The sequence below is a fragment of the Bombina bombina genome, chromosome 6 (assembly GCF_027579735.1).
Source record: "Bombina bombina isolate aBomBom1 chromosome 6, aBomBom1.pri, whole genome shotgun sequence".
Classification (NCBI taxonomy): Eukaryota; Metazoa; Chordata; class Amphibia; order Anura; family Bombinatoridae; genus Bombina; species Bombina bombina.
The window spans coordinates 74,121,483-74,147,284 of record NC_069504.1 but is presented as its reverse complement, the minus strand read 5'-3'; the positions used below and the strand labels follow the sequence as shown (position 1 = coordinate 74,147,284).

The following is a 25,802-nucleotide window of genomic DNA, read 5'->3' as shown; positions in this document are numbered from 1 at the left end:
GGGGTAAACCTGTGTTGTGTTTGCAATTCTTTGATATCTATGAGAGCAGAGTATTTTTGTGTAATTTTTTTTTAACAAAAGATCAAAAGGTTAAACAATAAAGGCACATTTTCACTGCCTTCTTTGCTCATATTTACCAAGGGTGCCAATATTAGTGGAAGGCACTGTATATTCCCCTAATTGGCTTTAAAAGATAAGATCTGCAATAGAATGCACTTTATACTAACATAATGACTCAGGCTAGAGTTGGCTTCTGTAAGGCAAATGGTGGGAGAAATTTGGGGGTTGTAAAACAATTGCAGCAAACAAGATGTTTGTTTTGTAAATGTTTAGGCTTAACTGATGTTATTCTATAGCAACACAACAGAAATGTCTTTTAATTACTAGCTGTTTACAGTCCATTTAACTACATATTACTTTTACCACTTAGCTTTTTGTACCTCTGTGCTTGACTCCCCAAAAATTATAAATCACATTAATATGTTTGTATAATTAAAAGGGCAGGGTACTTTTAAAATGTTTTTACCTTTAATATGTTTCTAATGTCTTGTTATTCCAGTTGCAGCCTATAAAACATGGGACATTGATACTTTAGGTTTATTTTTTGTATGTGAAATAGCAGTTTTTTTAACACCTTTGTGGTGGTACTAAAGTGTTCACATCGGGACTAAGTTCCGAAGTAAACACTATAGTAAAAATGAAATCACGCGATTGTCGATGCGATTGCATGATTTCAAGCCTGGGATCAGATCATAGGAGACTGCCTACGCTGCTAGGCACCGTCCCCAGGCCAATCATTTCCTTCATCAAAGGGAGAAGCTGCAGGACGTTGTATATGGTAGGACATTCCATGCTGTCCTAAAGGTGTTTAATCCCTGCGCTGCTAGGACGGCATAATACGTCCTAACGTGTAAAGGGGTTAAAATGGTCTGCGCTTGCAGGGAGAACAGACCTCCTTATCTTATCACTCAATACAAATATACACAAAGTCTTCCATCTCTTATCTGTGTCTGAGATGACGATTAAAAAATAAAATTTTAGTACCAATCTGTCCCACACCACAGTGGAAGGTTAATTTCTTCTGCTGGGTCTTGTTTAAATCGTTTCTACTTACCATTACTGCAGTATTGACATTTTCAGTAAAGGCTTTAAGAGGCAAAATTAGATATTTAAAACTACACAATAAAGGTAAATGAGCTATTTGTAAACAATTTAATAAATTCCAGCGTATAAAATAGATCATTAGGAACACATTACAGGGGAGAATATTTCTTTCTAATGACACGATGAGACCACGGATCATCTAATTACTAATGGGAAAGAGCACCACAGCAAAGCTGTTAATTATCACCTCCCTTACCTCCCACCCCAGTCATTCTCTTTGCCTACGTTACAGCAAGGAAGTGTTAAAGTTAGGTGTTAGAAAAGATTCTTCAAGCAAGATTTTATTGTTTTTTAAGTAGTGCGAGATTGTGTTGCTTTGTCCTGGGGTATAGCCGTAGTCCATATCAGTCTCTTCAGCAGAGCAGTGGTGGCTTTAGAGCAATGGGAACTTGTGGGACGTAATTATCACTGCGCCTCCCATGTAATTATGCTGCCCTGACTCAGAAAGCCTGAGGAAAATCGCTCAGTCTTTACCTCTTTTTCCACAGGTCCATGTTAGGGAGAGGACCTCTCACACCTGGTGAGCTGCTTTGCTGTCCGGCAGATTTGTGAGGTAAGTGCTGACTTTAATTTTTCTGCGATAATAAAGAAAAGACTCAGAAAAAGTTTGGGCACTTTATTTACAAAAGATGGGACACACATATAAAGGACTCGGTAAACGTTTGGGCTCTTTATTGTAAAGAACATAAATTTCTCCAACATAGGTGTGTCCGGTCCACGGCGTCATCCTTACTTGTGGGATATTCTCTTCCCCAACAGGAAATGGCAAAGAGCCCAGCAAAGCTGGTCACATGATCCCTCCTAGGCTCCGCCTTCCCCAGTCATTCTCTTTGCCGTTGTACAGGCAACATCTCCACGGAGATGGCTTAGAGTTTTTTGGTGTTTAAATGTAGTTTTTATTCTTCAATCAAGAGTTTGTTATTTTAAAATAGTGCTGGTATGTACTATTTACTCTGAAACAGGAAAGAGATGAAGATTTCTGTTTGTAAGAGGAAAATGATTTTAGCAACCGTTACTAAAATCGATGGCTGTTTCCACACAGGACTGTTGAGAGGAATTAACTTCAGTTGGGGGAAACAGTGAGCAGACTTTTGCTGCTTGAGGTATGACACGTTTCTAACAAGACTCGGTAATGCTGGAAGCTGTCATTTTCCCTATGGGAACCGGTAAGCCATTTTCTTAGTTTAAGTAAAAGAATAAAGGGCTTCATTAGGGCTTAAAAAACTGGTAGACATTTTTCTGGGCTAAAACGATTACTTTACTAAGTATATTTGGCAGATTATTACTTTTAATAGTTGTTAAATCTTGGGGATTGTTTTAATAAAAACGGCAGGCACTGTATTGGACACCTTTTTCACTGGGGGCCTTTTCTAGTCATAGACAGAGCCTCATTTTCGCGCCTCTAATGCGCAGTTGTTTTTGGAAAGCATGGCATGCAGATGCATGTGTGAGGAGCTAAGAACCACTGAAAAAGCTTATAGAAGGCATCATTTGGTATCGTATTCCCCTCTGGGCTTGGTTGGGTCTCAGCAAAGCAGATACCTGGGACTGTATAGGGGTTAAATGTAAAAACGGCTCCGGTTCCGTTATTTTAAGGGTTAAAGCTTTCAAATTTGGTGTGCAATACTTTTAAGGCTTTAAGTTACTGTGGTGAAATTTTGGTGAAATTTGAACAATTCCTTCATACTTTTTCACATATTCAGTAATAAAGTGTGTTCAGTTTGAAATTTAAAGGGACAGTAACGGTTTTATTGTAAAACGTTTTTTGTGCTTTGTTGACAAGTTTAAGCCTGTTTAACATGTCTGAACCATCAGATAACGATGTTCTATATGTATGAAAGCCAATGTGTTTCCCCATTTAAATATATGTGATATATTTGTGTCATAATGTCCAAACAAAGTAGGGATAATAATGCCATAGATATGATATTGCCCAAGATGATTCCTCTAATGAGGGGAGTAAGCATGGTACTGCATCATCCCCTTCTGTGTCTACACCAGTTTTGCCCACACAAGAGGCCCCTAGTACATCTAGTGCGCCAATACTTATTACCATACAACAATTAATGGCTGTAATGGATAATTCTATTGCATGCATTTTTTCCAAAATGCCTACTTATCAGAGAAAGCGTGATTGCTCTGTTTTAAACACTGAAGAGCAAGAGGACGCTGATGATATCTGTTCTGACATACCCTCACACCTATCTGAAGGGGCCAGGAGGGAGGTTTTGTCTGAGGGAGAAATTTCAGATTCAGGGAAAATTTCTCAACAAGCAGAACCTGATATTGTAACTTTTAAATTTAAATTTCAACATCTCCACGCACTACTTAAGGAGGTATTATCTACTCTGGATGATTGTGACAATTTGGTCATTCCAGAGAAATTAGGTAAGATGGATAAGTTCCTAGAGGTTCCGGTGCCCCCCGATGTTTTTCCTATACCCAAGCGGGTGGCGGACATAGTAAATAAGGAGTGGGAAAGGCCCGGCATACCTTTTGTCCTCCCCCTATATTTAAGAAATTAGTTCCTATAGTCGACCCCAGAAAGGACTTATAGCATACAGTCCCCAAGGTCGAGGGGGCGGTTTCTACTCTAAACAAACGCACTTCTATTCCTATAGAAGATAGTTGTGTTTTCAAGATCCTATGGACTAAAGGTTAGAGGGTTTGCTTAAAAAGATGTTTGTTCAGCAAGGTTACCTTCTACAACCAATTTCATGCATTGTTCCTGTCACTACAGCTGCGTGTTTCTGGTTCGAAGAACTAGAAAAGTCGCTCAATAAAGAATCTTCGTACGAGGAGGTTTTGGACAGAGTTCAAGCTCTTAAATTGGCTAACTCTTTTTTATTTTAGATGCCGCTTTGCAATTAGCTAGATTAGCGGCGAATAATTCAGGGTTTGCTATCGTGGCGCGCAGAGCGCTTTTGCTTAACATCCCTTTCAAGGGTAAAACACTGTTTGGCCCTGACTTGAAAGAGATTATTTCAGACATCACTGGGGGAAAGGGCCACGCCCTTCCTCTGGATAGGTCTTTTAAGGCTAAAAAGAAGCCAAATTTTCGTCCCTTTCGCAGAAACGGACCAGCCTCAAATTCTACACCCTCTAAGCAAGAGGGTAATACTTCTCAAACCAAGCCAGCCTGGAGGCCGATGCAAGGCTGGAGCAAGGGTAAGCAGGCCAAGTCACCTGCCACTGCTACCAACAGCATGAAGTGTTGGCCCCCGATCTGGGAAGGATCTGGTGGGGGGCAGACTTTCTCTCTTTGCTCAGGCTGGGGCAAGAGATGTTCAGGATCCTTGGGCGCTAGAAATAGTTTCTCAAGGTTATCTCCTGGAATTCAGGGAACTACCCCCAAGGGGAAGGTTCCACGGGTCTCAATTATCTTCGAACAGGCATTCTTACACTGTGTAGAAGACCTGTTAAGCATGGGAGTGATTCATCCTGTTCCATTAGGAGAACAAGGGATGGGTTTTTACTCCAACCTGTTCATAATTCCCAAAAAAAGAGGGAACATTCAGACCTATTTTAGATCTCAAGATTCTAAACAAGTTTCTAAGGGTTTCATCATTCAAAATGGAAACCATTCGAACGTTCCTTCCTACCATCCAGGAAGGTCAATTCATGACCACGGTGGACTTAAAGGATGCGTACCTACGTATTCCTATCCACAAGGTACATTTTCGGTTCCTAAGGTTCGCCTTTCTGGACAAGCATTACCTGTGGCACTTCCATTCGGATTAGCCACTGCTCCAAGGATTTTCACAAGGGTACTAGGGTCCCTTCTAGCGGTCCTAAGACCAAGGGGCATTGCAGTAGTACCTTACTTGGATGACATCCTGATTCAAGTGTCGTCTCTGTCAAAAGCAAGGGCTCATACGGACATTGTCCTAGCTTTTCTCAGGTGGAAAGTGAACATAGAAAAAAGTTCTCTGTCCCCGTCAACAAGAGTTCCCTTCTTGGGAACAATAATAGTTTCCTTAGAAATGAAGGTTTTTCTGACAGAGGCCAGAAAATCAAAACTTCTAAGCTCTTGTCAGGTACTTCATTCTGTTCTTCTTCCTTCCATAGCGCTGTCCATGGAAGTAATAGGTTTGATGGTTGCGGCAATGGACATAGTTCCTTTTGCACGAATTCATCTAAGACCATTGCACCTGTGCATGCTCAGACAGTGGATGGGGATTATACAGACTTGTCTCCGACGATACAAGTAGATCAAATAACCAGAGGTTCACTCCGTTGGTGGCTGACCCTGGACAACCTGTCACAGGGAATGAGCTTCCGCAGACCAGAATAGGTCATTGTCACGACCGACGCCAGTCTGGTGGGCTGGGGCGCGGTCTGGGAACCCCTGAAAACTCAGGGTCTATGGTTTCGGGAAGACTCTCTTCTCCCGATAAACATAATGGAACTGAGAGCGATATTCAATGCTCTCAAGGCTTGGCCTCGACTAGCAAAGGCCAAATTCATAAGGTTTCAATCAGACATCATGACGACTGTTACATATATCAACCATCAGGGGGTAACAAGGAGTTCCCTGGCGATGGAGGAGCATCCGGGGGAGTGGGAACTCCATCTGGAAATCTTTGCCCAACTAACTCAATTATGGGGCATTCCAGACATGGTTCTGATGGCCTCTCGTCAGAACTTCATGGTCCCTTGTTACGGGTCCAAATCCAGGGATCCCAAGGCGACTCTATTGGATACAATAGTAGCACCTTGGATCTTCAACCTAGCTTATGTATTCCCACCGTTTCCTCTCATTTCCAGGCTGGTAGCCAGGATCAATCTGGAGAGGGCTTCGGTGACCTTGATAGTTCCTGTGTGGCCACGCAGGACTTGGTATGCAGACCTGGTGAATGTGTCATCGGCTCCACCATGGAAGCTACCTTTGAGACAGGACCTTCTTATTCAGGGTCCATTCGAACATCCGAATCTGGTTTTCCTCCAACTGACTGCTTGGAGTTTGAACGCTTGATTTCTCCAACATAGGTGTGTCCGGTCCACGGCGTCATCCTTACTTGTGGGATATTCTCTTCCCCAACAGGAAATGGCAAAGAGCCCAGCAAAGCTGGTCACATGATCCCTCCTAGGCTCCGCCTACCCCAGTCATTCTCTTTGCCGTTGTACAGGCAACATCTCCACGGAGATGGCTTAGAGTTTTTTAGTGTTTAACTGTAGTTTTTATTATTCAATCAAGAGTTTGTTATTTTGAAATAGTGCTGGTATGTACTATTTACTCAGAAACAGAAAAGAGATGAAGATTTCTGTTTGTATGAGGAAAATGATTTTAGCAACCGTCACTAAAATCCATGGCTGTTCCACACAGGACTGTTGAGAGCAATTAACTTCAGTTGGGGGAACAGTGAGCAGTCTCTTGCTGCTTGAGGTATGACACATTCTAACAAGACGATGTAATGCTGGAAGCTGTCATTTTCCCTATGGGATCCGGTAAGCCATGTTTATTAAGATCGTAAATAAGGGCTTCACAAGGGCTTATTAAGACTGTAGACTTTTTCTGGGCTAAATCGATTCATTATTAACACATATTTAGCCTTGAGGAATCATTTATTCTGGGTATTTTGATATAATAATATCGGCAGGCACTGTTTTAGACACCTTATTCTTTAGGGGCTTTCCCAAATCATAGGCAGAGCCTCATTTTCGCGCCGGTGTGGCGCACTTGTTTTTGAGAGGCATGACATGCAGTCGCATGTGAGAGGAGCTCTGATACTTAGAAAAGACTTTCTGAAGGCGTCATTTGGTNNNTCAATCAGACAACATGACAACTGTTGCGTACATCAACCATCAGGGGGGAACAAGGAGTTCCCTAGCGATGGAAGAAGTGACCAAAATCATTCTATGGGCGGAGTCTCACTCCTGCCACCTGTCTGCTTCCACATCCCAGGAGTGGAAAATTGGGAAGCGGATTTTCTGAGTCGTCAGACATTGCATCCGGGGGAGTGGGAACTCCATCCGGAAATCTTTGCCCAAGTCACTCAGCTGTGGGGCATTCCAGACATGGATCTGATGGCCTCTCGTCAGAACTTCAAAGTTCCTTGCTACGGGTCCAGATCCAGGGATCCCAAGGCGGCTCTAGTGGATGCACTAGTAGCACCTTGGACCTTCAAACTAGCTTATGTGTTCCCGCCGTTTCCTCTCATCCCCAGGCTGGTAGCCAGGATCAATCAGGAGAGGGCGTCGGTGATCTTGATAGCTCCTGCGTGGCCACGCAGGACTTGGTATGCAGATCTGGTGAATATGTCATCGGCTCCACCTTGGAAGCTACCTTTGAGACGAGACCTTCTTGTTCAGGGTCCGTTCGAACATCCGAATCTGGTTTCACTCCAGCTGACTGCTTGGAGATTGAACGCTTGATCTTATCGAAGCGAGGGTTCTCAGATTCTGTTATCGATACTCTTGTTCAGGCCAGAAAGCCTGTAACTAGAAAGATTTACCACAAAATTTGGAAAAAATATATCTGTTGGTGTGAATCTAAAGGATTCCCTTGGGACAAGGTTAAGATTCCTAAGATTCTATCCTTCCTTCAAGAAGGATTGGAAAAAGGATTATCTGCTAGTTCCCTGAAGGGACAGATTTCTGCCTTGTCTGTGTTACTTCACAAAAAGCTGGCAGCTGTGCCAGATGTTCAAGCCTTTGTTCAGGCTCTGGTTAGAATTAAGCCTGTTTACAAACCTTTGACTCCTCCTTGGAGTCTCAACTTAGTTCTTTCAGTTCTTCAGGGGGTTCCGTTTGAACCCTTACATTCCGTTGATATTAAGTTATTATCTTGGAAAGTTTTGTTTTTAGTTGCAATTTCTTCTGCTAGAAGAGTTTCAGAATTATCTGCTCTGCAGTGTTCTCCTCCTTATCTGGTGTTCCATGCAGATAAGGTGGTTTTACGTACTAAACCTGGTTTTCTTCCAAAAGTTGTTTCTAACAAAAACATTAACCAGGAGATTATCGTACCTTCTCTGTGTCCGAAACCAGTTTCAAAGAAGGAACGTTTGTTGCACAATTTGGATGTTGTTCGCGCTCTAAAATTCTATTTAGATGCTACAAAGGATTTTAGACAAACATCTTCCTTGTTTGTTGTTTATTCCGGTAAAAGGAGAGGTCAAAAAGCAACTTCTACCTCTCTCTCTTTTTGGATTAAAAGCATCATCAGATTGGCTTACGAGACTGCCGGACGGCAGCCTCCCGAAAGAATCACGGCTCATTCCACTAGGGCTGTGGCTTCCACATGGGCCTTCAAGAACGAGGCTTCTGTTGATCAGATATGTAGGGCAGCGACTTGGTCTTCACTGCACACTTTTACCAAATTTTACAAGTTTGATACTTTTGCTTCTTCTGAGGCTATTTTTGGGAGAAAGGTTTTGCAAGCCGTGGTGCCTTCCATTTAGGTGACCTGATTTGCTCCCTCCCTTCATCCGTGTCCTAAAGCTTTGGTATTGGTTCCCACAAGTAAGGATGACGCCGTGGACCGGACACACCTATGTTGGAGAAAACAGAATTTATGTTTACCTGATAAATTACTTTCTCCAACGGTGTGTCCGGTCCACGGCCCGCCCTGGTTTTTTTAATCAGGTCTGATAATTTATTTTCTTTAACTACAGTCACCACGGTACCATATGGTTTCTCCTATGCAAATATTCCTCCTTAACGTCGGTCGAATGACTGGGGTAGGCGGAGCCTAGGAGGGATCATGTGACCAGCTTTGCTGGGCTCTTTGCCATTTCCTGTTGGGGAAGAGAATATCCCACAAGTAAGGATGACGCCGTGGACCGGACACACCGTTGGAGAAAGTAATTTATCAGGTAAACATAAATTCTGTTTTTATCAAAGCGTGGGTTTTCAGATTCTGTAATAGATACTCTTATTCAGGCTAGAAAGCCTGTAACTAGAAAAATTTACCATAATATATGGAAAAAATATATCTGTTGGCATGAATCTAAAGGATTCCCATGGAACAAGATAAAAATTCCTAAGATTCTTTCCTTTCTACAAGAAGGTTTGGAGAAAGGATTTTCTGCGAGTTCTCTGAAGGGACAGATCTCTGCTTTATCTGTTTTACTTCACAAAAGGCTGGCAGCTGTGCCAGACGTTTAAGCGTTTGTTCAGGCTCTGGTTAGAATCAAGCCTGTTTACAGACCTTTGACTCTTCCCTGGAGTCTTAATCTAGTTCTTTCAGTTCTTCAAGGGGTTCCGTTTGAACCCTTACATTCCGTAGATATTAAGTTATTATCTTGGAAAGTTTTGTTTTAGGTTGCAATTTCTTCCGCTAGAAGAGTTTCTGAGTTATCTGCTCTGCAGTGTTCTCCGCCCTATCTGGTCCATGCAGATAAGGTGGTTTTACGTACTGAGCCTGGTTTTCTTCCGAAGGTTGTTTCCAACAAAAATATTAACCAGGAGATAGTTGTACCTTCTTTGTGTCCGAATCCAGTTTCATAGAAGGAACGTTTGTTACACAATTTGGACGTTGTCCGTGCTCTAAAATTCTATTTAGATGCTACAAAGGATTTCAGACAAACATCTTCCTTGTTTGTTGTTTATTCTGGTAAAAGGAGAGGTCAAAAAGCAACTTCTACCTCTCTATCTTTTTGGCTTAAAAGCATCATCAGATTGGCTTATGAGACTGCCGGACGGCAGCCTCCTGAAAGAATCACAGCTCATTCCACTAGGGCCGTGGCTTCCACATGGGCCTTTAAGAACGAGGCTTCTGTTGATCAGATATGTAAGGCAGCGACTTGGTCTTCACTGCACACTTTTACCAAATTTTACAAATTTGATACTTTTGCTTCTTCTGAGGCTATTTTTGGGAGAAAGGTTTTGCAAACCGTGGTGCCTTCCATCTAGGTGACCTGATTTGCTCCCTCCCATCATCCGTGTCCTAAAGCTTTGGTATTGGTTCCCACAAGTAAGGATGACGCCGTGGACCGGACACACCTATGTTGGAGAAAACAGAATTTATGTTTACCTGATAAATTACTTTCTCCAACGGTGTGTCCGGTCCACGGCCCGCCCTGGTTTTTTAATCAGGTCTGATGATTTATTTTCTTTAACTACAGTCACCACGGTATCATATGATTTCTCCTATGCAAATATTCCTCCTTTACGTCGGTCGAATGACTGGGGAAGGCGGAGCCTAGGAGGGATCATGTGACCAGCTTTGCTGGGCTCTTTGCCATTTCCTGTTGGGGAAGAGAATATCCCACAAGTAAGGATGACGCCGTGGACCGGACACACCGTTGGAGAAAGTAATTTATCAGGTAAACATAAATTCTGTTTTTTCTATGGATGAGACATTATGCCGACAGCTTGGATGCAGGCACTGGGGCTTAGGAGTAATATTGGCTCTGGGTTTTTTAGGTGGTTTTTACTGCTCCCAGTGTTTTTACTCTAGAAACAAGATGCCGACCGGAAGATTATTTTTCTGAGACGCCCACGATGGGCGGAGCTATGAGGGGCGGCAATCTGTGTTAGGGGCGGCAATCTGTGTTGCGCGCCACTTTTCTCTCACTTCCTAGTGACCGGAGGGACTGAGAGTACAGTCTAAAGTTCAATTACGCATATTTTCTAAGGGCATGTGTTTCTAGGACCGAAGACCGGTTTTTCATAGCTGCTGCAGATTTCGGATCTTTTGCTAGAGGGAAGGAGCCGGTGTCAGCAGGGCAGGTAGGCACCTTAGCAAAGTAAGCTGAGGTGTTGAGGTGATCTAAAGTATTGTTTAATTATTTAGGCCTTTCTGCATATAATAAATAAAAAAGTTACAGTTTTAAAATTTAAAGTGACGGTAACGTTTTTCTGTTCTTAATTTTTATTACAAAATTAGATTTTTTTTATCTGATAGTTTGATCCATTGTGAGTCAGAATGGACCAAGAGGCTTCGCAAAATGTCAATTGTTCTTTATGTTTTTATGCCATTGTGGAACCACCAATCTCTTTCTGTTCCTCATGTATTGAGAGAACTTTAAATTATAGGAATAAACTTTTTTCTGAGCCAACATTTTCTAAGGCGGATGCTTTTCAGGAGTCTGACGATGTTCAATATATGCCGCAGCTTTCTCCTCAAGCGTCCCACATTTTACTGCCCACACATGCAGTGCCCTGCGCTTCCTCTCTAACTTCTTCTGGAGTTACGTTGCAAGACATTGCTTCCCTCATGTCTTCTGCAGTTTCTGATGCGTTGTCTGCTTTTCCCATGTTGCAGGGAAAACGCAAGAGAAAAAATAAATATTCAGTTAGCGAGGTTACTGATGCAGTTGTCGCTATTTCGAACGCCCCCTCCCAGAAGCCTGAGGAGGAGGATACTTCGGTAGCATCTGAGGGTGAAATCTCAGATTCTGACAGTGTAATGCCTCCTGCTGATACTGAAGTTATATCTTTCAGGTTTAAGATAGAACACCTCCGGCTGCTACTCGAGGTTTTAGTTACATTGAACGACAGCAACACTATGGTCGTAGTTAATCCCAAGAAATCCAGTAAGCTAAACAAGTATTTTGATGTACCTTCCTCCATTGAGGTTTTTCCTGTACCAGACGAGCTACGGAGATCATTGCTAAGAAATGGGAGAGACCGGGTATCCCTTTATCTCCATCCCCTATATTTAAGAAAATGTTTCCCATAGCAGACTCTATCAAGGAGTCTTGGCAAACAGTTCCCAAGGTGGAAGGAGCAATTTCCACTCTGACTAAAAGGACTACTAATCCCATAGAGGATAGTTGTGCTTTTATTTATTTATTTATAAAATATTTTACCAGAAAGGATACATTGAGATTTCTCTTGTTTTCAAGTATGTCCTGGGTCCACAAAACATTGCATTGATACAATAGGGTACAATAAAATACAAAAACAATAATAACACACAATATATGCAAAAAGTTAACATAGAACAGGTAGGAAATATTTAATCAACCATGACAGGTGCATTCTGTTTTGAGATATGTAGAGAGGGATCTCTTAAAGGATATTAGGCTTGGGGAAGGTTTGAAAGTGTGCGGAAGGTCATTCCATAATTGTGGTGCTCTGTAGGAAAAGGAGGATCGAGCTGCTTTCCTTTTGTATTGAGGCAAGCTAAATAATGTGCTGGTACTGGATCGGAGGTTATAGGAGGTGGGAATAGCCGGGGGGGGGGCATTCTGCTCAGGTAGCGTGGGAGCTTCCCAGAAAGGCTCTTAAACACAAGGCAGGAAAGATGGAGGGTGCGTCTGGATTCCAGGGACAGCTAGTTTAGTTCTTTGAGCATGTCACAATGGTGGGTCCTGTAGTTACATTGTAGCACAAAGCGGCAGAACGAGTTATACATTGTATTAAGTTTATTAAGGTGAGTTTGCGGTGCAGGTGCATATACTACGTCCCCGTAATCCATGATAGGGATCAGCATTTGCTGTACAATATTTTCCTTTACTGTAGGGCTGAGGCAGGATTTGTTTCTGTACAGGGCACCTAGTTTTGGATAAAGTTTAGATGCAAGTTTTTCTATGTGGAGGCCAAAAGATAGATTGGGGTCTAACAACATACCTAAGTATTTGAAAGCGTGGACTGCAGTCAGCGTGCAATTGGATTTTGTTTTGATGCGTAGATGGGAATTTTGTAATTTGTGTAATTTAGGTCCGGTTCTAAAGATCATTGTGACAGTTTTGTCAGTGTTTAGGAAGAGTTTGTTTTTTGAGATCCACTTTTCTACCTCTGTGAACTGGTCTTGGAGCACTGCTTCAAGCTGCGGAAGATTGGAATTGTTTGCATAGATTTCTGTGTCATCTGCGTACATGTGTACAGGTGAGGATTTGCAGACATTAGGCAGATCATTTATAAATAATATGAATAGTAGGGGGCCGAGAATGGAACCTTGGGGAACACCACATGTGACTGGGAGAAGGGAGTTGCTGTCAGAAACAGAGACATATTGTGATCGATCCGATACATATGATCGAAACCAGGTTAACGGACGATCAGCAATACCAGAGTTTTTTAGTTTGAGCAGTAGTATGTTGTGGTCTACTGTGTCAAAGGCCTTCACAAAATCAAGGAAAATAGCTCCAGTTAGGTCTCCTTGTTCCATGCCAGTTTGGATGTTGTTGCAAACTTTTAGGAGGGCAGTTGTAGTGGAGTGATCAGGGGTCAGATAGTTAGATTGATGATAATACTCACATAGTTGCGTATGGACGCATTTTTCGAAGATTTTTGACAACACTGGGAGCAAAGATATAGGGTGATAATTATAAACCAAGGTTAACCCCCCACTTTTATGGATAGGCACTATGCAAAGTTCCAAAGTTTGGGTATGTATCCAGACACCAAGGATTCGTTAATTAGGGTTGTGACAGGTTTAGCAATTGCCGGCGCACTGAGTTTCAACAGCATTGCTGGGATTTGATCAGGTCCAGACTGGTTTTTCATTTTTAGATTATTAAGGTGTTTCTTAATGATGGGTACAGATCTAAAGTTGAACTTCTCTATATTGGGTCTTTGCTGATTTAGTGGGGCCTGATCCACATTTGTAGTTTCAGGATGCGTCATTTATTAGTTTGTCAATCATGGTGGTGGAGCATCCGACAAAATAACTATTAAAGGCATTTGCTACTTCTAGAGGGAGTTGCAGGGTTTGGTTGTCCACATTGACAGTGGGGGGTTGGGAGTGGATTGGTGGATTTTGTAAATAGTTTATGAGTTTCCAAAACTTTCTAGGGTTTGATATGTTATTAATCAGATTTTCACAGAAATATTGGGCCTTGGCCAATTTTGTTTGTTTAGTGCATATATTTCGCCATTGTCTATATGCACAGTGATCATTCATAGAGCCTGTATGCTTGAACTTTGACCACAATGTATCCCGAAACTGGTACATTTGAATGAGGTCAGCTGTGATCCAATTCAAGTGTGCTCCTTTTACTCTCACCTTACACAGCGGGGCATGTAAATTCCAAACTTGTAGGCGTTCAGACTGAAAGAATTCTAGATCTGGGATTAGGTTTAATCTGTGCCAGGGGAGGTTCTTGATGTCATTTAGAAATGATTGAAGATTACATTTTTTGAAGGAACTGGTGATTTTAACCTTGGGAGAGGATTTAGTTGCCTTTATTTCTCTTGTAAGGTGTATCCAGTCCACAGATTCATCCTTTACTTGTGGGATATTCTCCTTCCCAACAGGAAGTGGCAAAGAGAGCACACAGCAGAGCTGTCCATATAGCTCCCCCTCTAGCTCCACCCCCCCCAGTCATTCTCTTTGCCGGCTCTAAGCAATCGGAAGGGTAAAGTGAATGTGGTGTTAGAAATGTAGTTTTTATTCTCTACAAGCAAAAGTTTGTTATTTTAAATGGTACCGGTGTGTACTATTTACTCTCTAGCAGAAAGGAGATGAAGAGTTCTGCAGGGAGGAAGATGATTTTAGCATGTTGTAACTAAAATCCACTGCTGTTCTCACACAGGACTGAGGAGTGCAGGAAAACTTCAGTTGGGGGGAACGGTTTGCAGGTTAGGCTGCAATAAGGTATGTTTATTTATTTCTAGACAAGACTGTGATAATGCTAGAAAATACTGATAATATCCCCATGAGGGAAGGGTAAGCTGTATTCAGAGACTAAGTATGGAATTGCAAGCTTACATAACAGGGCTAGTTTATGCTGGTTGACACTACTTAAGGGCAAACGGTTTTTATTGAAAAATTTCGTTTTTTGAGACACTTTGAAGGTTCCTTTGGGTTTCTTTCAGGGGTTGTTACCCACATGGCTATTATTAAAACACTTAGGAGTGTTTCTTTAGGCCTCACAGCACCGGAGTAAGGTGGGAGGGGCCTAATTTCGTGCCTCAGATGCGCAGTTATATTTGACTAGAAGTTCAGGCTGTTTCACATGAAGGGTCCTGCTGCAGTTTGAGGGCCTATAAGAAGCTTTTTTCCCCACAAATCTGGTTCCTAAGGGCAGGTAGGGCCACAACAGAGCTGTGGCAAGGTGCTGAAGATGTTTTAACGGTCTGTTGGCTTACTGTCGATCCGGTTTGGGCATTAAGGAGTTAATCGTTTTTATTGCTAGTCGTGCAATCTTACTAATGCTTTAGGTACATACTGTAAAATTTTCGAAAAGTTTGCTGCATTTTTCACTGTTTTGCAAAATTTTGTGCCTTTTTTTATCTCTTAAAGGCACAGTAACGTTTTTTTTTTTTCAAAGTGTGTTTTTACTTGATTAAAGTGATTTCTAAGCCTGTTTGTCTTACTACTAGTCTGTTAAACATGTCTGACACCAAGGAAAATCCTTGTTCAATGTGTTTAGAAGCCATGGTGGAACCCCCTCTCAGAATGTGTCCCACTTGTACTGATATGTCTATACACTTTAAAGAACATATTGTTGCACTTAAAAATGTGGCCCAAGATGATTCTCAGACAGAAGGTAATGAGGTTAGCCCGTTAACCTCTCCCCAAGTGTCACAACCAGTTACGCCCGCTCAAGCGACGCCTAGCACCTCTAGTGCGTCTAACTCTTTTACCTTGCAAGACTTGGCGGCAGTTATGAATAATACCCTCTCAGTGTTCTTATCTAAACTGCCTGTGTTACCTGCTAAGCGTGATAGCTCTGTTTTAAGAACAGATTCTGAGCATTCTGACGCTTTAGTAGCCGTATCCGATATACACCCACAACGTTCTGAAATGGGGGCGAGGGATGTGCTGTCTGAGGGAGAAATTTCCGATTCGGGAAAGGTTGCTCCTCAGACAGACTCGGATACGTTGGCTTTTAAATTTAAACTAGAACGCCTCCGCTTATTGCTTAGGGAGGTATTAGTTACTCTGGATGACTGCGACCCTTTGGTGGTTCCAGAGAAATTGTGTAAAATGGACAAGTACCTAGAAGTTCCGTTTACACTGATGTGTTCCCGGTCCCTAAGAGGATTGCGGATATCGTTACTAGGGAGTGGGATAGACCAGGTATTCAGTTTGTTCCCCCTCCTGTTTTTAAGAAAATGTTCCCCATATCTGACCCCATGCAGGACTCGTGGCAGACAGTCCCTAAGGTGGAGGGGGCTGTTTCTTCACTTGCTAAACGCACAACCATACCAATTGAAGACAGTTGTGCTTTTAAAGACCCTATGGATAAAAAATTAGAGGGTTTACTTAAGAAAATTTTTGTTCAACAAGGTTTTCTTCTCCAACCTATTGCGTGCATTGTTCCTGTAACTACTGCAGCTGCTTTCTGGTTCGAGGCGCTGGAAGATGCGCTCCAGACGGAGACCTCATATGAGGATATTATGGACAGAATTAAGGCTCTTAAGCTGGTTAATTCTTTTATTACAGATGCCGCTTTCCAACTAGCTAAGTTAGCGGCAAAGAATTCAGGTTTCGCCATTTTAGCACGCAGGGCGCTATGGCTAAAGTCCTGGTCGGCCGATGTGTCGTCAAAATCCAAACTCTTGAACATCCCTTTCAAAGGAAAGACCCTCTTCGGGCCTGAATTGAAAGAGATTATATCAGAGATCACTGGGGGAAAAGGCCATGCTCTCCCTCAGGACAAGTCCTTTAAGACAAGGAACAAACAAAATAATTTTCGTTCCTTTCGGAATTTCAGGAGCGGCCTCGCTTCATCCTCCCCTACTACAAAGCAAGAGGGTAACGCTTCACAACCCAGGCCAGCCTGGAAACCTTACCAGGGCTGGAACAAGGGTAAACAGGCCAAGAAGCCTGCAGCTGCTTCCAAGACAGCATGATGGGGTAGCCCCAGATCCGGGACCAGATCTAGTAGGGGCAGACTCTCTCTCTTCGCTCAGGCCTGGGCAAGAGACGTACACGATCCCTGGGCCTTAGAGATTGTATCCCAGGGATATCTTCTAGAATTCGAGAACTCCCCTCCAAGGGGAAGGTTCCACATTTCTCGTTTGTCTACAGACCAGACAAAGAAAGAGGCGTTCTTACGCTGTGTAGAAGACCTACATACAATGGGAGTGATCCACCCAGTTCCAATTGCAGAACAAGGGCTGGGTTTTTACTCAAACCTGTTTGTGGTTCCCAAGAAAGAAGGAACTTTCAGACCAATCCTGGATCTCAAAATTCTAAACAAATTCAAGATAGAGACCATTCGGACAATCTTACCAATGATCCAGGAGGGTCAATATATGACTACCGTGGATCTAAAGGATGCGTATCTGCACATTCCTATCCACAAAGATCATCACCAGTTTCTCAGGTTCGCCTTTCTGGACAAGCATTATCAGTTTGTGGCTCTTCCTTTCGGGTTGGCCACTGCTCCCAGAATTTTCACAAAGGTGCTAGGGTCCCTCCTGGCGGTACTAAGACCACGGGGCATAGCAGTGGCGCCTTATCTGGACGACATCTTAATTCAGGCGTCGACTTTCCAAAGAGCCAAGTCTCACACGGAAATTGTAGTGGCCTTTCTGAGGTCTCACGGGTGGAAGGTGAACATCAAAAAGAGTTCTCTTTCCCCCCTCACAAGAGTTCCCTTCCTAGGAACCCTAATAGACTCGGTAGAAATTAAAATATTTCTGATGGAGGTCAGAAAGTTAAAACTCTTAACTACTTGCCGAGCTCTTCATTCCATTCCTCGGCCATCTGTAGCTCAGTGCATGGAGACAATCGGACTAATGGTAGCGGCAATGGACATAGTTCCTTTTGCCCGCCTACACCTCAGACCACTACATCTATGCATGCTCAAATAGTGGAATGGGGATTATGCAGATTTGTCTCCTCAACTGCATCTGGACCAGAAGACCAGAGATTCTCTTCTCTGGTGGTTGTCTCAGGACCGCCTGTCTCAGGGAATGTGTTTCCGCAGGCCAGAGTGGCTCATTGTAACGACAGATACCAGCCTGCTAGGCTGGGATGCAGTCTGGAACTCCCTGAAAGCACAGGGCTTATGGTCTCGGGAGGAATCTCTTCTCCTGATAAATATTCTAGAACTGAGAGCGATATTCAATGCACTTCATGCGTGGCCTCAGCTTGCTGCGGCCAAATTCATCAGGTTTCAGTCGGACAACATCACGACTGTAGCTTATATCAATCATCAAGGAGGAACAAGGAGTTCTCTAGCGATGATGGAGGTAACCAAAATAATCCGATGGGCAGAGGATCACTCTTGCCATCTCTCAGCAATCCACATCCCAGGAGTAGAGAACTGGGAGGCGGATTTCATAAGTCGTTAGACTTTTCATCTGGAGGAGTGGGAACTCCATCCGGAGGTATTTGCCCAGCTGATTCAGCTATGGGGCACACCAGAATTGGATCTGATGGCGTCCCGTCAGAATGCCAAACTTTCTCGTTACGGGTCCAGGTCCCAGGATCCCAAGGCGGTACTGATAGATGCTCTAGCAGTGCCTTGGTCCTTCCATCTGGCCTATGTATTTCCTCTCCTTCTACGTCTGGTTGCCAGAATAAAGCAGGAGAGAGCTTCAGTGATTCTGATAGCACCTGCATGGCCACGCAGGACTTGGTATGCAGACCTAGTGGACATGTCCTCGGTTCTACCATGGACTCTGCCAATGAGGCAGGACCTTCTAATCCAAGGTCTGTTCACGCATCCAAATCTAATTTCTCTGCGTCTGACTGCTTGGAGATTGAACGCCTGATTCTATCAAAGCGTGGTTTCTCTGAGTCGGTCATTGATACCCTGATTCAGGCTAGAAAGCCTGTCACCAGGAATATCTATCATAAGATTTGGCGCAAATATCTTTATTGGTGTGAATCCAAAGGTTACTCGTGGAGTAAGATTAGGATTCCTAGAATATTGTCTTTTCTCCAAGAAGGTTTGGAGAAGGGATTATCAGCTAGTTCCTTATAAGGACAAATATCTGCTTTGTCTATTCTTCTACACAAACGTCTGGCAGATGTCCCAGACATTCGAGCATTTAGTCAGGCTTTGGTCAGAATCAAGCCTGTATTTAAACCTGTTGCTCCGCCATGGAGCCTAAATTTAGTTCTTAAAGTTCTTCAAGGGGTTCCGTTTGAACCTATGCATTCCATGGATATTAAGCTTCTATCTTGGAAAGTTTTGTTTTTAGTAGCTATCTCTTCGGCTCGAAGAGTTTCTGAGCTATATGCTTTACAGTGTGATTCCCCTTATCTTATTTTCCATGCAGATAAGGTGGTTTTGCGTACCAAACCTGGGTTTCTTCCAAAGGTTGTTTCTTATAAGAATATTAATCAAGAGATTGTTGTTCCTTCACTGTGTCATAATCCTTCTTCAAAGAAGGAACATCTGTTGCACAATCTTGATGTGGTTCGTGCTTTAAAGTTCTACTTACAAGCAACTAAAGATTTCCGTCAAACATCTTCATTGTTTGTTGTTTATTCTGGTAAGCGGAGAGGTCAAAAGGCTACGGCTACCTCTCTTTCCTTTTGGCTGAAAAGCATCATCTTTTTGGCTTATGAGACTGCTGGCCAACAGTCTCCTGAAAGAATTACTGCTCATTCTACTAGAGCTGTGGCTTCCACATGGCTTTTAAAAATGAGGCTTCTGTTAAACAGATTTGTAATGCGGCGACTTGGTCTTCGTTTCATAATTTTTCCAAATTTTACAAATTTTATACTTTTGCTTCTTCGGAGGCTATTTTTGGGAGAAAGGTTCTACAAGCAGTGGTGCCTTCCGTTTAAGGTCCCTGTCTTGTCCCTCCCTTCATCCGTGTCCTAAAGCTTTGGTATTGGTATCCCACAAGTAAGGATGAATCCGTGGACTCGATACATCTTACAAGAGAAAACATAATTTATGCTTACCTGATAAATTTATTTCTCTTGTGATGTATCGAGTCCACGGCCCGCCCTGTTTATTAAGACAGGCATATATATATATTTTTATTTTTAAACTTTCAGTCACCACTGCACACTATGGTTTCTCCTTTTTCTTCCTAGCCTTCGGGCGAATGACGGGGGTGGAGCTAAGGGGGGAGCTATATAGGAAGCTCTGCTGTGGGTGGTCTCTCTGCCACTTCCTGTAGTGGAGGAGAATATCCCACAAGTAAGGATGAATCCGTGGACTCGATACATCACAAGAGAAATAAATTTATCAGGTAAGCATAAATTATGTTTTTTTATAACCCTCCACCAGCACTCAGCAGATAAGTTACAGCAACAGAGCAGGCCATGGTGTATGATAATTTGTTTTCCAGTTAGAGGTGTGTGCTTATGGCGGTAGTGATGTGAACAAAATTGGAGGGAGAAAAGGGTTATCACGAATAGCAGTATGGTCATATTTGGATTCATGTTAGAGGTATGAGGTGTGTAGATGAAAAAAAATAAAAGTATATACTATTGATGTGTGATATATAGGTATTTGTAGGATGAGAGGGTATGTATTTTATAGGGTTAAGTAAAAGGAAGGATGTGCTGATCAGTGTTTGCAGCTGTAATTTAAGGAGAATGAAAGTAGTGAGGGAGACCATCTATAAATGAAGAAATGAGTCTGGGGTGGGTGGATTGAGGGGCAGGGTGGGAGGGAATCTATCTTCCAGAAGCTACCTGTTTGCATAGCAGGGGAACAGCTGAAATAAGGTCTGTATTTTCTTGCAAGGCTGGGGTAGATATACTTTCAAATCAGGCTGAAGTAGAGAGATATATTAGCGTCAGATTGGCCTGCAAAAATGTAAAGGAATGGGGATCTTGTAGGGGGCAGACTTTCCTTCTTTGCCCAGGCTTGGGTTCGAGGTGTTCAGGATCCCTGGGCGGTGGACATAGTGTCCCAGGGATACAAACTAGAGTTCAAAAACTTTCCTCCCAGGGGCAGGTTTCTGCTTTCAAGATTATCTGTAGACCAGACAAAAAGAGAGGCGTTCTTACACTGTGTACGACCTCTCCGACCTGGGAGTGATAGTTCCTGTGCCCATGAAGGAACGGGGTCTGGGGTTCTATTCCAATCTGTGGTTCCCAAAAAAGAGGGAAACTTCAGACCAATTTTAGACCTCAAGAGTCTAAACAAGTTTCTCAGAGTGCTGTCCTTTAAGATGGAAACTATTCGTTCCATTCTTCCTCTGATCCAAGAGGGTCAATTTATGAGAACCGTGGATTTAAAGGACGCGTACTTGCATGTGCCCATCCACAGGGACCATCACAAGTTTCTAAGATTTGCATTTTTAAACAAACACTTTCAGTTCGTGGCTCTTCCATTCGGCCTTGCCACAGTTCCCAGAATTTTCTCAAAGATTCTGGGATCCCTGTTGGCGGTGCTCCGATTGCAGGGCATTGCAGTGGCGCCTTATCTGGACGACATTCTGGTTCAGGCACCATCGCTTCAACATGCAAGATCCCACACGGAAATGTTATCTTTCCTGCGATCTCACGGATGGAAGGTAAATTTGGAAAAGGGTTCCTTAGTTCCAAATACGAGAGTAATTTTCTTGGGAACCATAATAGATTCCTTATCAATGAAGATTTTTCTGACAGAAGTCAGGAAATCAAAGATTTTCGGTTCTTGCCTAGCGCTTCAGTCCTCTCCTCGGCCATCAGTGGCTCAGTGCATGGCGGTAATCGGTCTGATGGTAGCGGCAATGGACGTCATTCCGTTCGACCGTTTCCACCTCAGACCTCTGCAGTTAGACAAGCTCAGTCAGTGGAACGGAGATTATGCAGATCTGTCTCCGTGAATACAGCTGGAACAGGAGACAAGGGATTCTCTTCTTTGGTGTTTGTCTCAGGATCATCTCTCCCAGGGAACCTGCTTTCGCAGACCCTCTTGGGTGATTGTGACATCAGACGCCAGTCTTCTGGGATGGGGAGCAGTCTGGGGCTCTCTAAAGGCTGAGGGAACTTGGACTTGGTCGGAGTCTGTTCTGCCTATAAACATTCTGGAGCTGAGAGCAATCTTCAATGCTCTTCTGGCCTGGCCCCAGTTAGCCTCGGCCCGGTTCATCAGGTTCCACTCGGACAACATAACTTCAGTGGCTTACATCAACCATCAGGGAGGAACGCGGAGTTCCTTGGCCATGACAGAGGTAGCCAAGATAATGCAGTGGGCGGAGACCCACAATTGCTGTCTGTCGGCGATCCACATTCCAGGAGTGGACAACTGGGAGGCGGACTTCCTGAGCAGACAGACGTTTTACCCGGGGGAGTGGGAACTCCATCCGGAAGTGTTTTCCAGCCTGATTCTCAAATGGGGTCAGCCGGAATTGGATCTCATGGCATCTCGGCAGAATACCAAGCTTCCGAGGTACGGATCGAGGTCAAGGGACCCTCAGCCTGTACTGATAGACGCCCTGGCGGTACCTTGGAATTTTAGTCTTGCATAACTATTTCCTCCGTTCGCTCTTCTTCCTTGGGTCATTGCTCGAATCAAGCAGGAGAGGGCGTCGGTGATCCTCATTGCACCGGCTTGGCCTCGCAGGATTTGGTATGCAGATCTGGTTGACATGTCATCTCTTCCACCTTCGAGGCTTCCGTTGAGGAAGGACCTTCTTCAAGGGCCCTTCCTTCATCCAAATCTAGTTTCTCTGAAGCTGACTGCTTGGAGATTGAACGCTTAATCTTATCCAAGTGGGGATTTTCAGAATCGGTCATAGAGACCATGATTCAGGCTCGTAAACCTGTGACTAGAAGGATTTACCACAAGATATGGCATAAATATCTATATTGGTGTGAATCCAAGGGCTACTCTTGGAGTAGAGTTAGGATTCCTAGAGTTCTCTTTTCTCCAAGAAGGTTTGGAGAAGGGATTATCGGCAAGCTCACTAAAGGGTCAAATACCTGCCTTGTCTATTTTGTTACATAAACATTTCGCGAACGTACCAGACGTGCAATCGTTTTGTCAGGCCTTGGTCAGGATCAGGCCTGTGTTCAAACCAGTTACTTCTCTTTGGAGTCTTAATTTAGTTCTTAAGGTTCTTCAAGGGGCTCCGTTTGAGCCTATGCATTCCTTAGATATTAAGTTGTTATCTTGGAAAGTTTTGTTTCTTGTTGCTATTTCATCTGCTCGTAGAGTTTCAGAGCTCTCGGCATTACAGTGTGATTCGCTTCCCTTATTTTTCATTCGGATAAGGTAGTCTTAAGTACCAAATTAGGGTTTCTCCCTAAAGTAGTTTCTGACTGGAACATTAATCAGGAGATTGTTTTTCCTTCCTCGTGTCCTAATCCTTCTCAAAAAGAACGGCTTCTGCACAATCTGGACGTGGTACGTGCACTAAAATTTTATTTACAGGCGACTAAGGATTTTCGTCAGTCTTCTGCCTTGTTTGTGGTTTTTCTCTGGGAAACATAAGGGACAAAAAGCTACGGCTACTTCTCTTTCTTTGTGGCTGAAGAGTATCATTTGTTTTGCCTATGAAACTGCTGGACAGCAACCTCCAGAGAGGGTTACTGCTCATTCCACGAGGGCTGTTGCTTCCTCATGGGCATTCAAAAACGAAACTTCTATGGAACAGATTTGCAAGGCTGTAACTTGGTCTTCTCTTCACACTTTTTCAAAATTCTATAAATTTGACACTTTTGCCTCAGCTGAGGCCGCTTTTGGGAGAAAGGTTTTTCAAGCAGTGGTGCCTTCCGTTTAGGTTCCCTGTCTTGTCCCTCCCTTATCATCTGTGTACTCTAGCTTGGGTATTGATTCCCATTAGTAATTAGATGATCCGTGGACTCATCATGTCATTAGAAAGAAAACAAAATTTATGCTTACCTGATAAATTTATTTATTTATTGTCCACGGCCTGCCCTGGTTTTTAGACAGGGGTTAGTGTGTTATAAACTTCAGACACCTCTGCAACTTATTACTTCCTTTCTCTCCTTTACTTCGGTCGAATGACTGGGGTGGGAGGGAAGAAAGGTGATATGAGCATCATATGTATGCATTGCATTAATGTTTTGATGTTGATGAATTGATAATGTTTTGCATTTAAATATGTTTTTCTATAACCATATCTACAGGAGACGTTGATCCAGCAATTCAAGTGTCATTCCATGGGGCCCTGTATCTGAAAACCTGGCTAGTGGAGTCCTTCCATTATTGAATGAGACCAGCAGGCACATTGCAGCATGTTCAGAAAGGAGCGTTCAGGACAGAAACCTTGAACTGGGCTTGGGAGCAGGAGGGACAGAAATACAAACCATCTCTTCAAGTGGACAAGAAGAAGTTTCCAGCCTAGATAAACAGACACACAGAGTTGAGCGTTTTTAAAAAAACATCTAAGAAGGCTTCTTGGCATTAGATTGGATGCAAAAACCATGAAATGGTTGACCTTATTAGAGAGCAGTTCACTTTATTGTAGTTTGAGATGCTCTTTAAGGAAAAAGGAAAGTGTGGTTGGACAAAAAAATGATTAAAAACTGAAATGTATTTCACTGTTCGATGATTAAACAAAGCTTTAAAGTGCAGATCACAACATGATGTCACATGCTTTGGAGGACCACACACTGAGAGATCCAGGAGCTCCAGACTGGTGGATGAATTTGTCCAGAAGGGGTAAAATGATGGAACCTTCAACTCAACACACAGAACGTTGGTAGTCTTTGAGTGAATCAAACATATTACTTTCAAAAGAGCTTTGTGTTTAAAAGTTGCTTTTTTTACACCCATTTTTGTGTAAGCTTGAGTGGATAAGAAAATGGATCAGGGAGGAAAGGAACAAATATACCATTATCTTGCCATTATAAGTGTCTTGGACAGAAGTGCCAGTATGCTTTTACAGGCCACTGTATAAAGCCTTTGCAGATAAGTTTCCAGGAAAGGTGCATATGGCTGTAAATCACAACCATCTCCCATCCTGATACCAATGTAAATGCAAATATGAACTAAAATAGGGGTTTGCAGCTTGATGGGCAAGGATGTGTACTAACAAACTACTGGAATCTGGCAGGTGAGAAGCAGATTTGAAATTGTACACATGGTAGCTTATGCCTCAGTATGGAAACATACACCTTTTTTCTCTTGCTACTTTTAATTTTTGCTCAGTAGAAAGTGAATTGACCAGTTGTTTTTCTGACAGTTCATTTATTAGCGTAGACAGGATTTAGTTTTGCTTTAATGTAAATAGAAAAAAAAAAATCACATAGATCTATAGCACACCTATGCTACATATATTACAGGGATTTTTCTCCAGACTATTTTTTTAAGGTATTTTGTTGATTTTACCACTTTTGTTTGGTAATTCTGCATGTTAAGTAATAGAACAAGAATCCTTGTAAAGTTGTACCATTTTCAACAAAAATGCTGCACAATCTTCACCAGCTTCAGAAATTTAACTTCTGCCAGCACTGCAATAAAGTGTAATAAATTCAACATCCTCTTGTTTTCTTTATTTTAATGACAAATTGTGTGCCTGGAAAATCATATCCCAAACTTCTGGATTTAAAATCAATGAAGGTATAAATAAAAACACATAAACCATGAAAGTGTTTTTTTTTCTCTCATGTTCATTGTTACAGCACATATAATTTCTAATGAGTTCATTCTAATAAAAAAAAACCTTGGAGAGAGGTAGAAACCCCCCCCACCCCCCCTCCAGTTTTTAAAGCTACTGCTTGGAGAAAACTTTCCCCCATAGATCTGCTCTTTCTGTTTACTTTAGCCCAGATACAGAGCTCCGGTCTATCTCTTCCATTCAGGTAAACTGCAAGGAACAGGTTTTCCTACATCTTTTTCCTTTAGGTGTTGGACACTAGAAAAAAATAGGACACACTATATGCAAGCTTTGTCCTTCTGTAAAGAGTTTAATTCCAGATCCTCAAA

General features: G+C 42.8%; 1 protein-coding gene across 3 annotated transcripts in view; it reads left to right on the top strand.

The window, feature by feature from the left end:
* Nucleotides 1-25,465, top strand: part of UPF2 (UPF2 regulator of nonsense mediated mRNA decay) — a 654,310-nt gene extending 628,845 nt beyond the window's left edge. For all 3 annotated transcript variants that reach the window (XM_053716468.1, XM_053716466.1, XM_053716467.1), the window contains one exon: nucleotides 24,002-25,465. In XM_053716468.1, the coding sequence (XP_053572443.1) occupies nucleotides 24,002-24,011 (10 nt within the window). In that variant the 3' untranslated portion in view covers nucleotides 24,012-25,465. The remainder of the gene's footprint in view (nucleotides 1-24,001) is intronic.
* The last annotated feature ends 337 nt before the right edge of the window (nucleotides 25,466-25,802 follow it).